Raw genomic sequence first — 15,810 nt, 5'->3', positions numbered from 1 at the left:
TCATTATTACAGCATTTATGATCATCTGTCACACACTCTTAATTTGAGCGCGTCAGACTGTGTCTTCTGTAGACACATCCCTTTTTGGATTGAGATGATAATTGAACTAAGAGCATTTCAAATTTGAGACTAAAAAGTGAGAAGAAAAACTTTTTTGGAGTCATTACCGTGTGTTTTCAATTTTGTAAGAACACAAAAAATACTAAAAACGGAAGAAAAAAATTAATTAAGTTTTATTTATTTTTTTTTATAAATTTCAACGTTTTTAACTGATAGAATGAAATTTACTTGATATCTCAAAAGTATTTAAAATTTTATATTTTGTAATTTAGTTTTGGGAATTTACTTTTTTTTTTTAATTGGATAGTATGGTTATTATTTTGTCCCAATTATCTTATATACTTGTTCTATGTGTTTAAAAAATATGAAGATCTGGTGTTCATATAAAATGAATCATTTTGATTCTTTTTATTAAAAAAACATATTAGATGAGAAGATCAATTTTATGAATGGTAGTGAAGAAGGCAATCCCTTGTTAGTTTGTCATGACATGTGTGTCATCGGAGAACATGAAACTCCGTTTCTAATTAGAACGTACAAATTACTCATTATTTTACTTTAACCACGATATTATACTAATCACAAATATTTCTTAATTCATAGAGACATAAACAAAATGCACAGTAAGATAATAGTCATATCACTTAACGGACAAATTAAATTACAAAAATTCAGTTAAAAAATATGTAAATTATAAATATTTAACATCCAAAAAAGTTTAGGATTAAATATGTTTTTGTCCTTCAAGTTTCAGTAAAATTAAGAATTAGTCTCTCATCGAAATTTTTGACCAATTTAGTCGTTCATATTTAAAAATGTGTGAATTTAGTCCTTTTAATTAAATTTTATTAAGTTTATTTGAAGTTTTAAACGTGTTTTATGATAATATTTGAGTTAGCATTTAAGCGAAAATGAGTCAAACGATGTAAATAATTCAAATACTATCATGAAATACGTTTAAAATGTTAGATAAACTTAACAAAATCTAGTTAAAATGACTATATATATATATATATATATATATATATATATATATATATATATATATATATATATTTCTAAAAATGAAAAAGTACTAAATTGGTCAAAATTCGAAGAAAAACCAATTTCAAATTTGACTAAAACTCGATAATAAAAAACATATTTAACCCAAAAAATTAATAAAAATCCAATTTCAAGTAGAAACTTAATTATTATTATTTTTTTTTTTCAATCATAAAAGGTTTTCAAATCCATTTATATGTAACTTGTGGAGAAATAAATGCAAGTCCATTAATTTGGTGGTTCCCCAACCGCTGAAATAAATGCAAGAATTTCTAACAGTGTCTCATCTTAGAATGTTGCAATTTAGAAGTAGATAATAACATCACTGTGCCAAGTTAGCTTGGTTCAAATTGCACAAAGCAATTTCATGACATAACTTATCTTCCTCTGTTTTATTGGGTAAATCCATAATGTGATGTTTCATTATGATTGTGAATTTTGAATATGAGAAGTAGTTTCATCATAGAAGAACAATGTGGAGAATTCTTTGTTTCCAACAAAGTAAGCAATAATGTGTCTGCTTGTGTTTGTGTGCAACTGCTTTATCATGTAGCCAAGAGGCAAACCTTGTTTTTTTGTGTTTGTGCTTGCAATTTTACTTTTCTTTTTTTTCTTTTTTTTTTCTATGTGATATTGAAGAAATTAGTGAATAAGAAAAGCAAAATAATATTTAGAAGTTATCTCAACATTCTTCAAAAAACCATGCATTATCCAAATTGTTAGATATCTTGCTATTTTGGCGACATGGCTTTTGAAAAACAGAGCTTGTCTCATCATCCATTCATTGCATTATACAAAACCATCTTTTTGACACGCTTCCTTATTCTTACCCATGAAAAATCACACACTTTTTAGAAGAAGAAGAAGAAAAAAAAGATTATTTTTCCTTTATATCTCAATCGTTTAGTTATCTACCACTTATGAAATACTTCATTCATTTATAAAGTAATTTGGTTAAAAAATTTCTGCTATGATTTAGGCTTTTATTTTATATTTTCTAGATCATACTCTTATTTCATATGTAAACAGTCATTAAGGACGAGTCTAATTTAATTTTTTTTTCTTCTCAAGTTCTTTTCCTTTTTTTTAATATGAAAAGAATTTTAAGAAAAATACTATAACAAAAGTCATATTTTAAAACTTAAACGTAAATAACCGGTTTAAAAATTACTTGCAAAATGATTTTTGATTGATTTATATATTTTTTATAAATACCTCAAGTGAATACAAGAATAACTAGAATGAACATAATTAGAGTTTAATTTGCATTTTTATTAACGTTGTTTTTATTGTGAATGCATAAAAAATGATATAATTGAAGATAACATAGGTGATAGCAAGTTGCTGGAAGGTTATGTTTCTTTGTTATTACTTATAACTGTGATAGTTTACACCTTATTTATTTATTTAGGTTTAATTAGTCAGATGGTATCTACTCTCGTTCAGATGTGTCAGTTTTGTATCCGTTTTTAAAAATGTGTCAATTTAGTCCCAACTTTTGCAAAAAGTGTCTTAATCAGGTCTCTTTCATACAAAATTACTAAAGCCGTTAACTTCATGAATTTTACCACTAAATTTTAATATAAATATCAATACTTAATTTTGTAAGTCATTTTAAATATCAATACCGTTAATGGTGTTAATAATTTTTTGCTAAAAAAGACCTAATTGAGACATTTTCAAAAGTTAGAATTCAATTGACATATTTTTAAAAGCGGATATCAAACTGACACATCTAAATAAAGGTGGGTATCATCTGACTAATTAAACCTATTTTTTATTATAGGCGTCTGTTTTTTAATAAAAAATTGTCTGCAAAGAAAAAAATAATAATATTCTTTTGTAAATTATGCTATTTGTATAAAACTATTTTTCAATGTGTTTTATTCTATATATGCAATAATATGTAGTCTATATACATGGCATTATCTTCTGTTTTTAAGCATAAAATGCATTTAAAAAAATTGTAGGATATATTTTTTTTTTTGTAAGATATTATATAATTATATAGTTGTCTTTCTTATCTTATTAATGGATAATTAAAGATAATCTTGAAAGTAATTAATGATGAGAATTAATTGTATTCATTAATAACACTTTTTCAAAAGACACTTAAATGAATTATTTTTATTGTTACGTGTGATTATATTAAAAGTGTATCGTGATCCATATATTCATCGCGTAAATTACATATAAACTTAGTTTCACACGTTTAATAAAAACAATATAAGTATGTGTTTGGTCTTTTAACACAACTTTCTAAACTTGCGTTTCATTTGCTTCAAGTCAAACAATGGTTTGAAAGCAAACATCTAATTATATTTATATACACAGTTTCACATTAAGAGCTATTTGATTTTATTTATAGATTCAGAATTAGCATAAATTCCAATTCAAATAATTATCCACCCATTTCCCAATTCAAATAATTATCCCTCCATTTCCAATTCAAATATCAATCCTCTGCAACCATGTTCTGGAAATTGATGGCTAATACCTATTGTTACATTTTTCCTTTTCTCATTTCAATTTTTTTATACTAAAAGTACCACATTTGAGTTGTTATATACTAGTACATTTTTTTAATAATATAATCTTAAAAATGAATGAGATTTTTTTACAGCATTAAAGCATAATAGAGTTTTCATAGACTAAACAAAATAAAATAACACAAAAATGGTTAAACAAAACATTTATTAAACCTTTCAGTTCCGCTAAAAATAATTACACCTTTCGGTTATTGTCCCCTCACAAATAAAAAGCACGAGATGAAACCTTACTATTAACATAATAAATAACCAAAAAAATAATAATCCAATTCATGGAAATTGAAAAATATCCTCAAAACATTTTCCATGATTCACACTAAACTACAACTTTCCTTCTATTCCAAACTGTTTCCCTGCTTTTCCTGAAGCAAAAAACCAATGCAACAAACAAAACCTTGTTTAATCACACTCTGCTTTATATTCATCGAACTTTCAATTTTCTGGTTTGAAATTTCTTCGTTTTCCCCCAAATTGGATCATCGGAGTAGTGAGTGAAGCAAAGCAAAATGTGGTGTTGTGTGTTTCAGCGAGCTTCTCGATTCATCATCTCCCTGTACTGCCTCAGCGACTCCTGCCTCTGCAACCTCATTTCCGCGTTGAACTTGTTGATGAACGCTTCCACTCGCCGATTCAACTCGTCCTGACTCAGCGACGGCTCCTTCCTCAGCCTCGTCGACGCGTTCTTCTCCCTCCCGGCAAACGTCTCCGACTTCTTCATCACAGGTCCGCCGTTCAAATCCCTCAACGGCGTCCCCTGCGTCTCCCACGTCTCCGACTTCTTCAAATGCCGAGTTAACGGCATCGCTCGCCCCTCCGTTATCGTCCTCCACGTGCTCTCCAACGTCTCCTGCTTCTTCGCCTTCGCCACTCCCAACGCCACCACCTTCCCCCCTGAACCACCACACCATAACCAAAACAAATTCAGATACATCATCATACAACAATATCTCAACTCTAATCATAAGTTTGTTGAAACAAACAACATACACAAACTATTTCCAAATTAGAATTGAAGTTTCATCTCACTACTTTTAGTAATAGTTCTTCAATATATACCTTGATTATGCGATTAAGAGCATCAATCTAACGAACTTGCATGCTTTGTACAACATATTTCAAAACCGCTTCATTTCACTTTTCTCTTTGTCATTAATTTTCAATTTCAATAAATACGAGATAAACAGAAACACTGTTGCAGTTAAGATTACGATACCTTCTGGACTGGCTCTAACCGCTTTCCGGTGGCCGAATCTGGCAGAAGCCGGCGGTTTCTCGTTCTCATCTGCGAACGAAAAATCCGATGAATCTTTTCTCAGAAGGCTCGGGGAGGGAACGTCAGCGGCAGCGGCATCGTCGTCGTGAACCGTCGCTTTCACCGGCGTGTTCTCGTCGTGAACACAACCGGCGTTGCCTTCGCTGACCGCATCGTGATTCAGCGTCGGTTTCGTCTGGTAGAGGTATTCGGCAGAAGAAACGGTGTAGTCAGTTTGTGCGGCGGCGGCGGAGAGGTGGACGGCGTCAGGAGCAGGGATCTGGACAGCGGGAATAGGACGGTCGTAGATAGGCGGGTCGGAGGGGAGGAGGAGGGCGGTGTCCGGCGGGGAGTGGTGGTGGAGGTTGTTGTTGAGTTTGGAAGAGGCGAGGATGGTGAGGATGATGAAGTTGAGGAGGATGTAGAGGTAGGGAGGAGTGAAGCAGGTGAGGAAGAAGGTCCACACGTGTGGAGCTTGGGTGAGGAAGAAATACGAGAGCAAAGGGAGTGTGAGTTTCAAACCCATTGCCATTGATAAAACCCCGGTGGAGATTAGAACCGCTTTCACAGACACATAACCCATTCTCTCTTCTTTTTCGTTTTTTTTCCTGAACTTACCTTCTTCGCACCTTACCCTCTGTGAGTGCTGGGAACTTTAGTAAAGGGTAGAAAGGAAGGTATTTATAGGAGTGAGTGTTTGCAAGTGTGTGATGCGATTTGAACCGTCTGATGAAAACGCTGGTGTTGCCTTTGGATCCAACAGGACAAAAGTCTCTTTTTATTATTAATATTAATCCTCTATTTTTAATAATTTACAGTGATAAAGAAAATTTGTATAATAAGTAGTTACCAAAGTGAGCAATGAATGGAGGTAACAAAAAGGGTTTTATTTGAGATATAATAATTTAAAAAGAAGCTCAACGGCTAAAAGAAATATGACCGTTACAGAGGAGCGGTGGGAAATGGCATGTGAAGCGCTGCACCGCCATACCGACCACTAGTGGGAACTGTTTTGACCACCATCATCGCCAATCCGAGACAACGCAACAAAATTAATTTTACAACGTTATATATAACAGACATGCCTTGTTTCATTTCTCAATAAATCAAATCAAACTACAAATTAAATAAACATAAACATAATTCTTGCTTAACACTTTAGTAGTATAAAATTTTATTTTAACTTTGACAACAAAAAAACAAATTCTATAGTTGAGTCGATAACAACACATTTCATTTTATTTATACACCACAAGTACATACAGGTAGGTTGTTGCGGACCACCATCATACTTGAAATTCAAAAAGTTGTGTATATTGATGATATATGCTACTGCATGTATTCTGAGTGGAGGAACGTACTACGATATGTTGTTGATATTGATCATGACAAATCTCGAAATCATTAATTTGGACTCTTGAAATCTTTGGAATTTTTATTGCTTATTAAATATTGATTACAAAAAAGTATTAATTGCAAAATAAATTTTAACTAGAACATTGTATGATGGAATAAATATAGCTTTGCATCCTTATCTAATACTAAATCATTAATGATATAACTTTTTAAAATAGTTATTGTAAGTAGAAAAAAATGAGTTACCCCACTTGTTCAATCATCTTGTATAAAAGAACTAGAACAAGATGAACTTCCACTTGTTACAGAATAAAAATTCAACTCGTCCTATGTGCAAGTTTGTAAAATTATGTGCAAGTTTTTTATTTGGTAAAATTAATCTAAAATGATAAACTTAGTTAATAAATATAAAATATATTAATAATTAAGTATGGTTTAAATATAGTTCTTATAAATATTAAGGAATTGAAACGGTTTAAATATAGTTCTTATAAATATTAAGGAATTAAAATTATCGAGTAAACTAATAGAAAAGCTAACATTTATTTTCACTTTTCAATATAACAATTATTGCAAAGTTCAACAAATTTATGATATATGGTGATGTGTGAATTAATAATAGTTTCAAATTATTTCATGATGTTAGTATATCTTCTTTCATACTATTTTAAAAAATTTAATAAAAATTATTTCGAGATTAATAGAAAATTATTTCGTAAAATTAATTAGATGTACAATATTGTAATATCAATTTTATTTATTATATTTAAAATTAAAATTATTATTATATCACTTAGATTTATTACTTCATTATTTTAATAATAACATTTATAATTATATAACCTAATTTTTATGATATTTTATTATATAATATTTTCATTACTTTATTATTTTAATATACAAAATAACAAAATATAACTCGTGCGTACGCACTGGTTGGTTTACTAGTTATAATAAAAATTAGGGTTAAATATGTTTTTGGTCCCTCAAGTTTAAGTGAAATTTGGAATTAGTCCCTCTTCAAAATTTTCGACCAATTTAGTCATTCATCTTTGAAAATACGTGAATTTAGTCATTTTAACAAAATTTTGTTAAGTTTATTTGACGTTTCAAGCGCATTTCATGATAGTATTTGAATTGTTTATACCGTTTGACACATTTTCGCTTTAATGTTAACTCAAATATTATCATAAAATGCGTTTAAAATGTCAAATAAACTTAACAAAATTTGGTAAGAAGGATTAAATCCACACATTTCTAAAGATGAAGGACTAAATTGGTATAATGTTTCGAAAATGAACTATTTCTAAAATTCACTGAATCTTGAGGAATCAAAAACATATTTAACCGTAAAAATTATTTGGAGACTAATAGAACATTTGCTCCATATAACCTCTTAAATGTTTGACTACTTTGAGTAAAATAAAATAGGCAAAAAGTTATTTTGTTTTCTAAAAACTTTTCAAATAAACTTTGAGTAAAAATATAACTCTAAGTTACATGTATATAAGAAATAATTAGTCAAAATAGCTATAAAAAAAAAGTTCCACCATTAATAGATAGTTAGAGTTTTCTTCTTATACATATTGTTAGGAGTTTGTTTTCTGGATATATGCATATAGAACAAAATTTTAATTTAATGATACCTTGAAAAAATTAATAATCAAATATCAACATTGGAAATATCTATCTTTCACATAATTAAGTGAAAAACATTAAGAAAATTAGTTTTTCTATACTATGTATAGCTTTGTCTACTTTTTGTGTCCTTCCTTGTCCCTCTTTTTTTCCTCTTCCAAGTCACTTTTAAAAGTAGTAAAAATTGTCTAATAATTCTCTTGTAAACTTCTAACTTATTTATACTTTTAATATGAGTTATCTTTTCTGGGTACACATATGTAAAAAGGAAAGCAAAAAAAAAAAACTTAAACACAACTTGCTCCCTTGTTAAACTTGTAACCACTCGTATAAGTGATTTGGACTTGCTATTATTCAAATCAACAATTTTTTAGTCTCTAAATTATTTTTTTTATGAATCAAGCATTTGTACATATTTATGATACTTACGACCACATTTGTGTTTAGGGTGAATATTATAATAAAAAATATGTATTATAATTGTTATCTTATAGGAAATGAAATACTTTTACATCAGTTTCCAAATAAATGTAACATATATAAAAACTATAATGATTATAAAGTTCATTATATAAGGACATATTATATTGATTATGGTTTCAACTAATGTATCATATCATGATAAATTCTAATCCTTGACTATCATATCATGTTAATAAATAAACTTGAAATTTAAGTCAATTTTAAAAAATCACAATTCACTAGCGTTTAAATTATCTTTTTATAAATTAAATCAAGCATTTGTACATATTTATAATTACATGGTTATGGTACCAATCAATGATGTAACATGTGAGGATAGACTTCGATCTATAGTTTTGATATCATGTTAAAAAATAGATTTTAACTCTAACTCAATCTTACAAAATTAACCTGTAAAGTCGAATTTACACTCACTTTTATATATATATATATATATATACATATATATATATATATATATATATATATATATATATATATACATATATATATATATATACATATATATATATATATACATATATATATATATATATACATATATATATATATACATATACATATACATATATACATATATATATATACATATACATATATATATATATATATATATACATATACATATATACATATACATATACATATATACATATACATATACATATACATATATACATATACATATATATATATATACATATATATATATATATATATATATATATATATATATATAAACTTCAAACAATTACAATGAATATAGTAATAAATCAACCTATTATCAAATATTGTTCGAAATTCTACATAGATTAAATATAAAGACAATTTAATATATATATATATATATATATATATATATATATATATATTTCACATATTGTAAAAATATAATGAAGTTTTAAGCACATATATGTAAAAGATAGAACATTTGTTAAGAAGTTGATTTTAAACATAACTCAACCCCCACAAAATTGGCTTGTAAAGTAAGGTTTGCATCTACTTATACATGCTAAATTAACCTTATCTCTATTCGATGTAGGACTTCCAATCCTTCTCCCTCACACCGAGATATATACATTTCAAGCATGAGACTTGACATTAATTGGTGGTCCGATAGCGAGCGAGGGAAAATATGTTCAATAAACAACAAATCTCGCTAAGATAGACCATAACAATGATTCTGATACTATATAAAAAAGTTAACTGTAAGTCTAACTATAATTCACTTTGTTACTTATAAAGATTTCTTAATAAAGATTTTGATGATTATATATTAATTAAAGTATCTACATTTTCAAAGTTAGGTTTGTCGTCATTTAGGTATAGTTTTAATTGTGTAAAAGTTGGAAGCTTCCCCTTATAATTGATTATACATAGATGAAGTTCAGAGGAACTAGCATGCATGATATACTTTTACGGTCAAAACACGACATATACGCATTGTGTTTCGTAAGAGGACGATAATAATATTCCTTAATCGCCTACCATACAAAAAATAATTAAATGCATGCCTCACCAATGTCCCTTGTTAGCTACTATTTCACCCCATAACAACACACAATAATCAATAACTTGATCCAATGTGATATCATGCATGCACCAACCTCAACCAAATAGTTAGAAATTTGGTTTTGTTTTGCGTATCATAATAAAATGGGAGAACTCTAAGCTGAGTGTAGGAGAGCATGATCGAATGACTAATGGCTGTGAATTTTTCTTTTCCAATGCACCAAAGTCAGATATTGTTATCTGAAATTGAAAATGTGATGATGAACGAAGAAAGTGCACGTAAAGACAAATAATAAATAAAAACTATGCATGAGCAGTGACTGTGAACACGACCGCTTCCATTTGTGGTTCATTTTCATTCAGAATGAATGTGTGATAATGTCATGCACACGTACCACACTCATGTTTATCATTATCGATTTTGTTAACCCCATCATTGTCTTAATACTATGTTCTTCTAAAAGAAAATCTATTTTAAAACTTCCACACATTATTACTAACAATATGTTCGTGTTACCTAATGCTTGAATTTAAACATCGTCGGTGAGAAAACAATAAATAAATGTTATAATTATATCACAAAGTTAATCATGGTTTTAATACAAAGACCTATGCCATATTGTAAATTCAACATTTGATATCAAGTCTAGCAGGATAATCTACTAAAAAAACTCATATTTCCTGCCAATTTTGTTTTGAAATTTTTTTTTAGGAAATATTTATAAATTTTGTTATGAAAAAGAAATTTGCAGGAAATTGCTACCAATTTTTTTGCAAAATATTTTGTATAAAATACTTTTCGCAACAAATTTTGTAAGAAATACTTGCGAATTTTATAATTTTGTAGGAAATAATTACCCACAAAGAAATTACCTGCCAATTAAAATTCTTAGAAAAAATAGCAGGAAAAAGCCTTTTCTTGCAAATTTTTTAACAAATTTGCAAGAAAATTCCCATGTAATATGGGAATTTGTAGTAGTGTCGTTATGATTAATTATTCTATATAAAGTTTTGTTTAGTATTATTTGTTTTTGTTCTTACAGAATCAAATTTGCAAAAGTTTCAACTTTGTGTAGCAGTGTTTGTTTTTGCTTTTACAGAATGGAATATATTTTGCAAAAATTTTAACTCAACATTTCAAGTTCTAACTTCAAGGTACTTGTCCTCTTTAGGGACTTGTTCTCTCCAAGAATATTCGTCCTTTTTAAGTTTAATGAGAATTGTGCTTGCAAAGAACACTTTGATGCTTAATTCAGTTAAGGCCATAAGATAATAATAATAAATATAGTAATTAATGAAACTGTCATATTTATATTAGCAAATGATACTATGATTCCAAATTTTTTGACTCGTATCCTTTATTTTCTGACGTGGTTTAGTGTAGACCATTGATTAATGTACCATTGTCTTTTCCTTTAAAAGAATCAATGGCTCACACTAAACCATGTCAAAAAGTAAATCATGAAAGTAAAAAAATAAGAGTCATAGTATCATTTCCCTTTATATTAAGACTTATGAACTTTTTATGTTGATGAGCTTAATCTATATAACTAATTACCTTGATTTGTTCATGGATTAATCATTGCGCTAATCATGATTTTGGATTGATTAACTTAGTCGTAGGGATTGCCTTGACTGACATGTAGTTGGTCATGTCATTATGGTGCAAACTCATCTTATTAAGGATGAGTAAATCTAATCACAAGAGGCAAATGTGTCTTCGACCACATGATACATATTTGAAGCGTTCTAATTTTATTTTTTCGAAATAGATTAAAAGATAAAGATATATTTAAATTTATACTTTAGTTTAATTTCTAAACGATAAAAATATTAAAATCATAAATTTATACGATTTTATTTAGGGTTAAATATGTTTTTGTCCTTCAACTTTTAGTGAAAATTGGAATTAGTCTCTCTTAAAAATTTTGAATAAATTTAATCCCTCATCTTTAGAAATACATAAATTTAGTCTATTAAACCAAATTTTTTTAAGTTGATTTGATGTTTTAAACCTGTTTTTTAGTCAATATTAAAGCGAACATGTGTCAAATGGTGTAAACAAACTAAAATACTATAATAAAATGTGTTTAAAACGTTAAATAAAATTTGATTAAAATAATTAAATACACACATTTACAAAATTAAAAGATTAAATTAATTCAAAATTTTTAAGAAAGATTAATTCCAATTTTTATTAAAAACCAAAATATTTAACCCTAGTGTAGTACTTTTAGTTTTAAACATTAGGGCTAAACTGATGAGAATTTTCAAAGATTTCAGTGTGAGACACAGTGAAAGTAAAAGACAATAAATTAAGTGGTCGAGTTTTGTTGGCACCGTCAAGGTTTTAGATACGTGACACGTTGTTAAACCAACTTCAAAACCCATGTTCATCATCATTATGAATACGACTACTACGCCTAAACTTTCTGAGCTTTGGTTCAACCATGGCTTTCAATTTGGTCTGGATTGTGGATTTTTTTTTATGCTCTTCTTTTCTTAAAAAAGATTACGAACACAGTGGAAAAAACAATTTAATTTCAAACTTATGTAGTTCATGCCAAGGGCATGGACACATTTATTACCCATTTAACATGATGACTTTGGTCCACGTATTTATTGATACTGTATTAAAATACAATGTTGTAAATGCCATTTACGATACTATACTTTTTATTATTATTATTATTATAATACCGGATTTTGTGAACTTTTATAATACTCTATTATACATGTTTGATAAAAAAAAAAATAGAGTTTATTCTCTTCCAGCTTGCTCATATATCAATTCTCTGGTCAATTTTAGCAAAACAAATGATAACGATAATTATCCTAAAAATTACATGACTCACAATTACGGTTAACATATGTTAAAATTTTTTACAATTTTTCACAAGTATACATTATTGTTATCTTTGTATTGATTATCTTAGTTTTGAACCGTTCTACTTTTGATTTATAAAAATTGGAAAAGGTTTATCTGTCTTGTATAAGAAATATGGTTCATTTATTTCGTCTGTAATGTATAACATTTGGTTTGCGATATTATGGGTCGACTTGTAACATGAATAAAAAATTGTTTGTTTTGTAATTTTTTTCTTTTGTAAAATATTAAGGTGCAAAATTTTATAATAACTTTATTTTTATTTAATTAAATTAATATAAATAATAAATTTTATAAGTCTATTTTTTAAAATAATTAATATTTTCCTTTTATCAATAAAGAGTATAAATGTATATAGAAATGCACTTTAGGAGTGCTCAACCATTACACAGACCATGATTTTATATTGAAGTTCTTGGATAAACTAAAATAACCTAACAAATATGAAAAGCAAAAAATTAAAAGCAAACAAAGGTCCTTACATATTCATAGTGTAATTAAAAAAAGTATCATCTAAAGAATTTTCACTTATAGGTACTTGTTCAAGTTAGTAACCATTCTTAGTAACTGGATTCATTCTCATTAGTCCAATCCTAGATTCAAATTCATTTTATAATTTCTAATCTTTAATAATTATGTTGAAAATATAAATGATTTTGAACTAGATCGAAACAAGGAAAGAAACACAAATGGGAAAACCATTTTTGGATAGTGTGTAAGTGTATTGAAGAAGAGAAATGAGAAAAAAAGAATTCCTTAATACATATTAAAATTACAAAGAAGAGATATTGAATATAATGGCATATTTAAGCCATTAGAGAAGCAGAATAAAAACCACAAAACATAAACAACAAAGGATTAATCTAAACTAAAGAATAACGAAAAAACTAATTAACTAATTCAAAATAAAAACTGAAGAAGATTTTAATCGTATCTTTATCATCCTCCTCAACCTGGGCGTATGGATTGAAGAGACTAAGCTTGAAAATAGCAGCCTAAAGAGGAGCACTATAGAAGGACTTTGTAAACATATCAGCTAGTTGGTGAGCAAAAGGAATGTGCAAAAGGTGAATGTGACATTCCATGAGCTTTTTCCTAGTAAGGTGACAATCGATTTAAACATGTTTAGTTCTTTTGTGGAAAGTAGGGTTTTTATTTATTTGTATGGCTGAATTGCTAGCATAGAAAGTGGTATAAAAAAAAGTGGTACAAGGAGTAATATCATCCATATGGAGATCTCAAAACATATAATGGAGCCACTGCATTTCACATGTTAATGTTGCTAAGGCACAATATTCAACCTCTGGTTTCTAATGAAGATCGTGGAATAGTATTCTATTTATGGATTTCTAATTAAGGATGTGCCTAAGATACATTAACCAGACATAGACCTCCTTGTAGTAGCACAACCCAATCACAATAAGAGAAAATTTGAACTTTAAAATCATTGTTGGGTGCAAAGAATAAACCATATCCAGGAGCATTTTTCAAATAGCTTAGGATACACAGGCTTGTTGGAGATGTGAATCGCGAAGGAAACAAATTGACTAAGATTTTGAACTGCTGAGTAAATGTCAGGTCTTGTATGTGTAAGATAGAGAAGTCTTCCAATAAGACGTTAATACGAAGAAAGGTCAATCAATAACAATCCTTCATTAGCACACAATTTTATTGAAGGATCTGAGGGAGTAGATGTTGATTTGAAACCAAGGAGACCAGTTTCAGAGGTAAGATTGAGACAATATTTTTGCTGATTCAAAATAAGTTCATCATATGAGCGAAGAACTTCAAGACCCAGGAAATAACGCAATGGACCAAGTTCTTTTATATGAAATTTGTTGTTAATGTGAGTTTTGATAAGCTGGATTTCAGAGATGTTATTACTAGTGAGAAACACATCATCAACGTAAACAAGTAGAACTTTGGGAGTATCACAAAAGAAGAAGTTGTGCAATGAGTCTATGATTCCAATTTATGCTTGCTTGTTTAAGACCATAAATCAATTTGTGAAGCTTGCAAACATATTTAGGATGAGGAATGGTAAGATGTGATGGAAGTTTCATGTAAATATCTTCTTGTAAATTCCCATGGAGAAAATCATTATCAACGTCTAACTGGTGGATAAACTAATGATTTACCGTGGTTAAACCAATTATTTGTAGTGGTTAGAACGAGACAAACTTTTCTTTGTTCTTGGTTTCAAGAGCAACAAACACATCTTGTTTCCGCTAATGATAATTGTTGTCATCAAGGGGTTGTGAAACAAAAATGAGATTAGGACTTTCTCCTGAATGCAGAAAAAAGAGGATTTGCCGAATTGATGAGATGATCCAATTGAGATGTGACCATAAAGAAACAAAAAATGGTGAACACCAGAACAAGATTAAACTGATACCATGTGAGTGTATTGAAGAAGAAAAGAAAAAAAGAAAAATCTTTATTAAAAGAATACACTTTAAAATTACAAGGAAGAGACATTAAATATAATAATGACCTATTTAAGCTATTAGAGAAGTGGAATAAAAATCTCAAAACAAAAACAGTAAAAAGTTTAAAAAGATTAATATAACATATAAATAAAAACTCTGAAGAAAATTTTAATTATATCTCTATCATAGAATAAACACGACTAAGTGAGCTACATTTATATGAATTAGAAAAGAAATATGAATTAGAAGAAATGCACATATAATGTCGTGGTGCTTTGCAATGACTCTTAGAACAAAATCCCGATTATTTGATTTTTATTCGGAACTAGGTGTTAAAGAAGTTCGAAAGATAGAATAAGAAACACTTGATGTTGTGGTTTTATGCAATGGGATGTTTCAGAATCTAAAATCAGATATGATATGATATAAAATACAGTGGGCGATGAACAAAGGTTGCGATTTTTATGAAAAGAGAGGAGTGAATATTTTAATAATTGCACTTGGTGGCGTTAAAAGCAACTCTTGTCAAACACAAAAACTAGTGTACCCTTACATGCGACTGGCGTGTAAAGGCAAGTGAGTAACGTTATGTTCTATCTT

General features: G+C 28.5%; 1 protein-coding gene across 1 annotated transcript; it reads right to left on the bottom strand.

Moving 5' to 3' along the window:
• Positions 1-3,781: 3,781 nt before the first annotated feature.
• Positions 3,782-5,573, bottom strand: LOC114183290 (uncharacterized). The gene is made up of 2 exons (XM_028070258.2): positions 4,867-5,573; positions 3,782-4,544 (listed from the first exon to the last, which is right to left on the bottom strand). The coding sequence occupies exons 1-2, from the start codon at positions 5,486-5,488 to the stop codon at positions 4,177-4,179; spliced, it is 990 nt and encodes a 329-aa protein (XP_027926059.1). The 5' UTR covers positions 5,489-5,573; the 3' UTR covers positions 3,782-4,176.
• Positions 5,574-15,810: the final 10,237 nt, after the last annotated feature.

This window comes from Vigna unguiculata, chromosome 5 (genome assembly GCF_037176805.1).
Source record: "Vigna unguiculata cultivar grain cowpea cultivar isolate G323 ecotype 2 chromosome 5, ASM3717680v1, whole genome shotgun sequence".
Taxonomy (NCBI): Eukaryota; Viridiplantae; Streptophyta; class Magnoliopsida; order Fabales; family Fabaceae; genus Vigna; species Vigna unguiculata.
Note: the sequence above shows the minus strand (reverse complement) of the source record. Positions and strands in the feature narration are given on the sequence as shown.

What these genes read in the sequence shown, in the direction of transcription:
- LOC114183290 (XM_028070258.2), bottom strand. Translation starts at nt 5,488, where the DNA reads ATGGGTTATGTGTCTGTGAAAGCGGTTCTAATCTCCACCGGGGTTTTA. An exon ending in GGTTAGAGCCAGTCCAGAAG is followed by an intron (nt 4,545 to 4,866) that starts GTATCGTAATCT and finishes GTGGTGGTTCAG; the next exon opens with GGGGGAAGGTGGTGGCGTTG.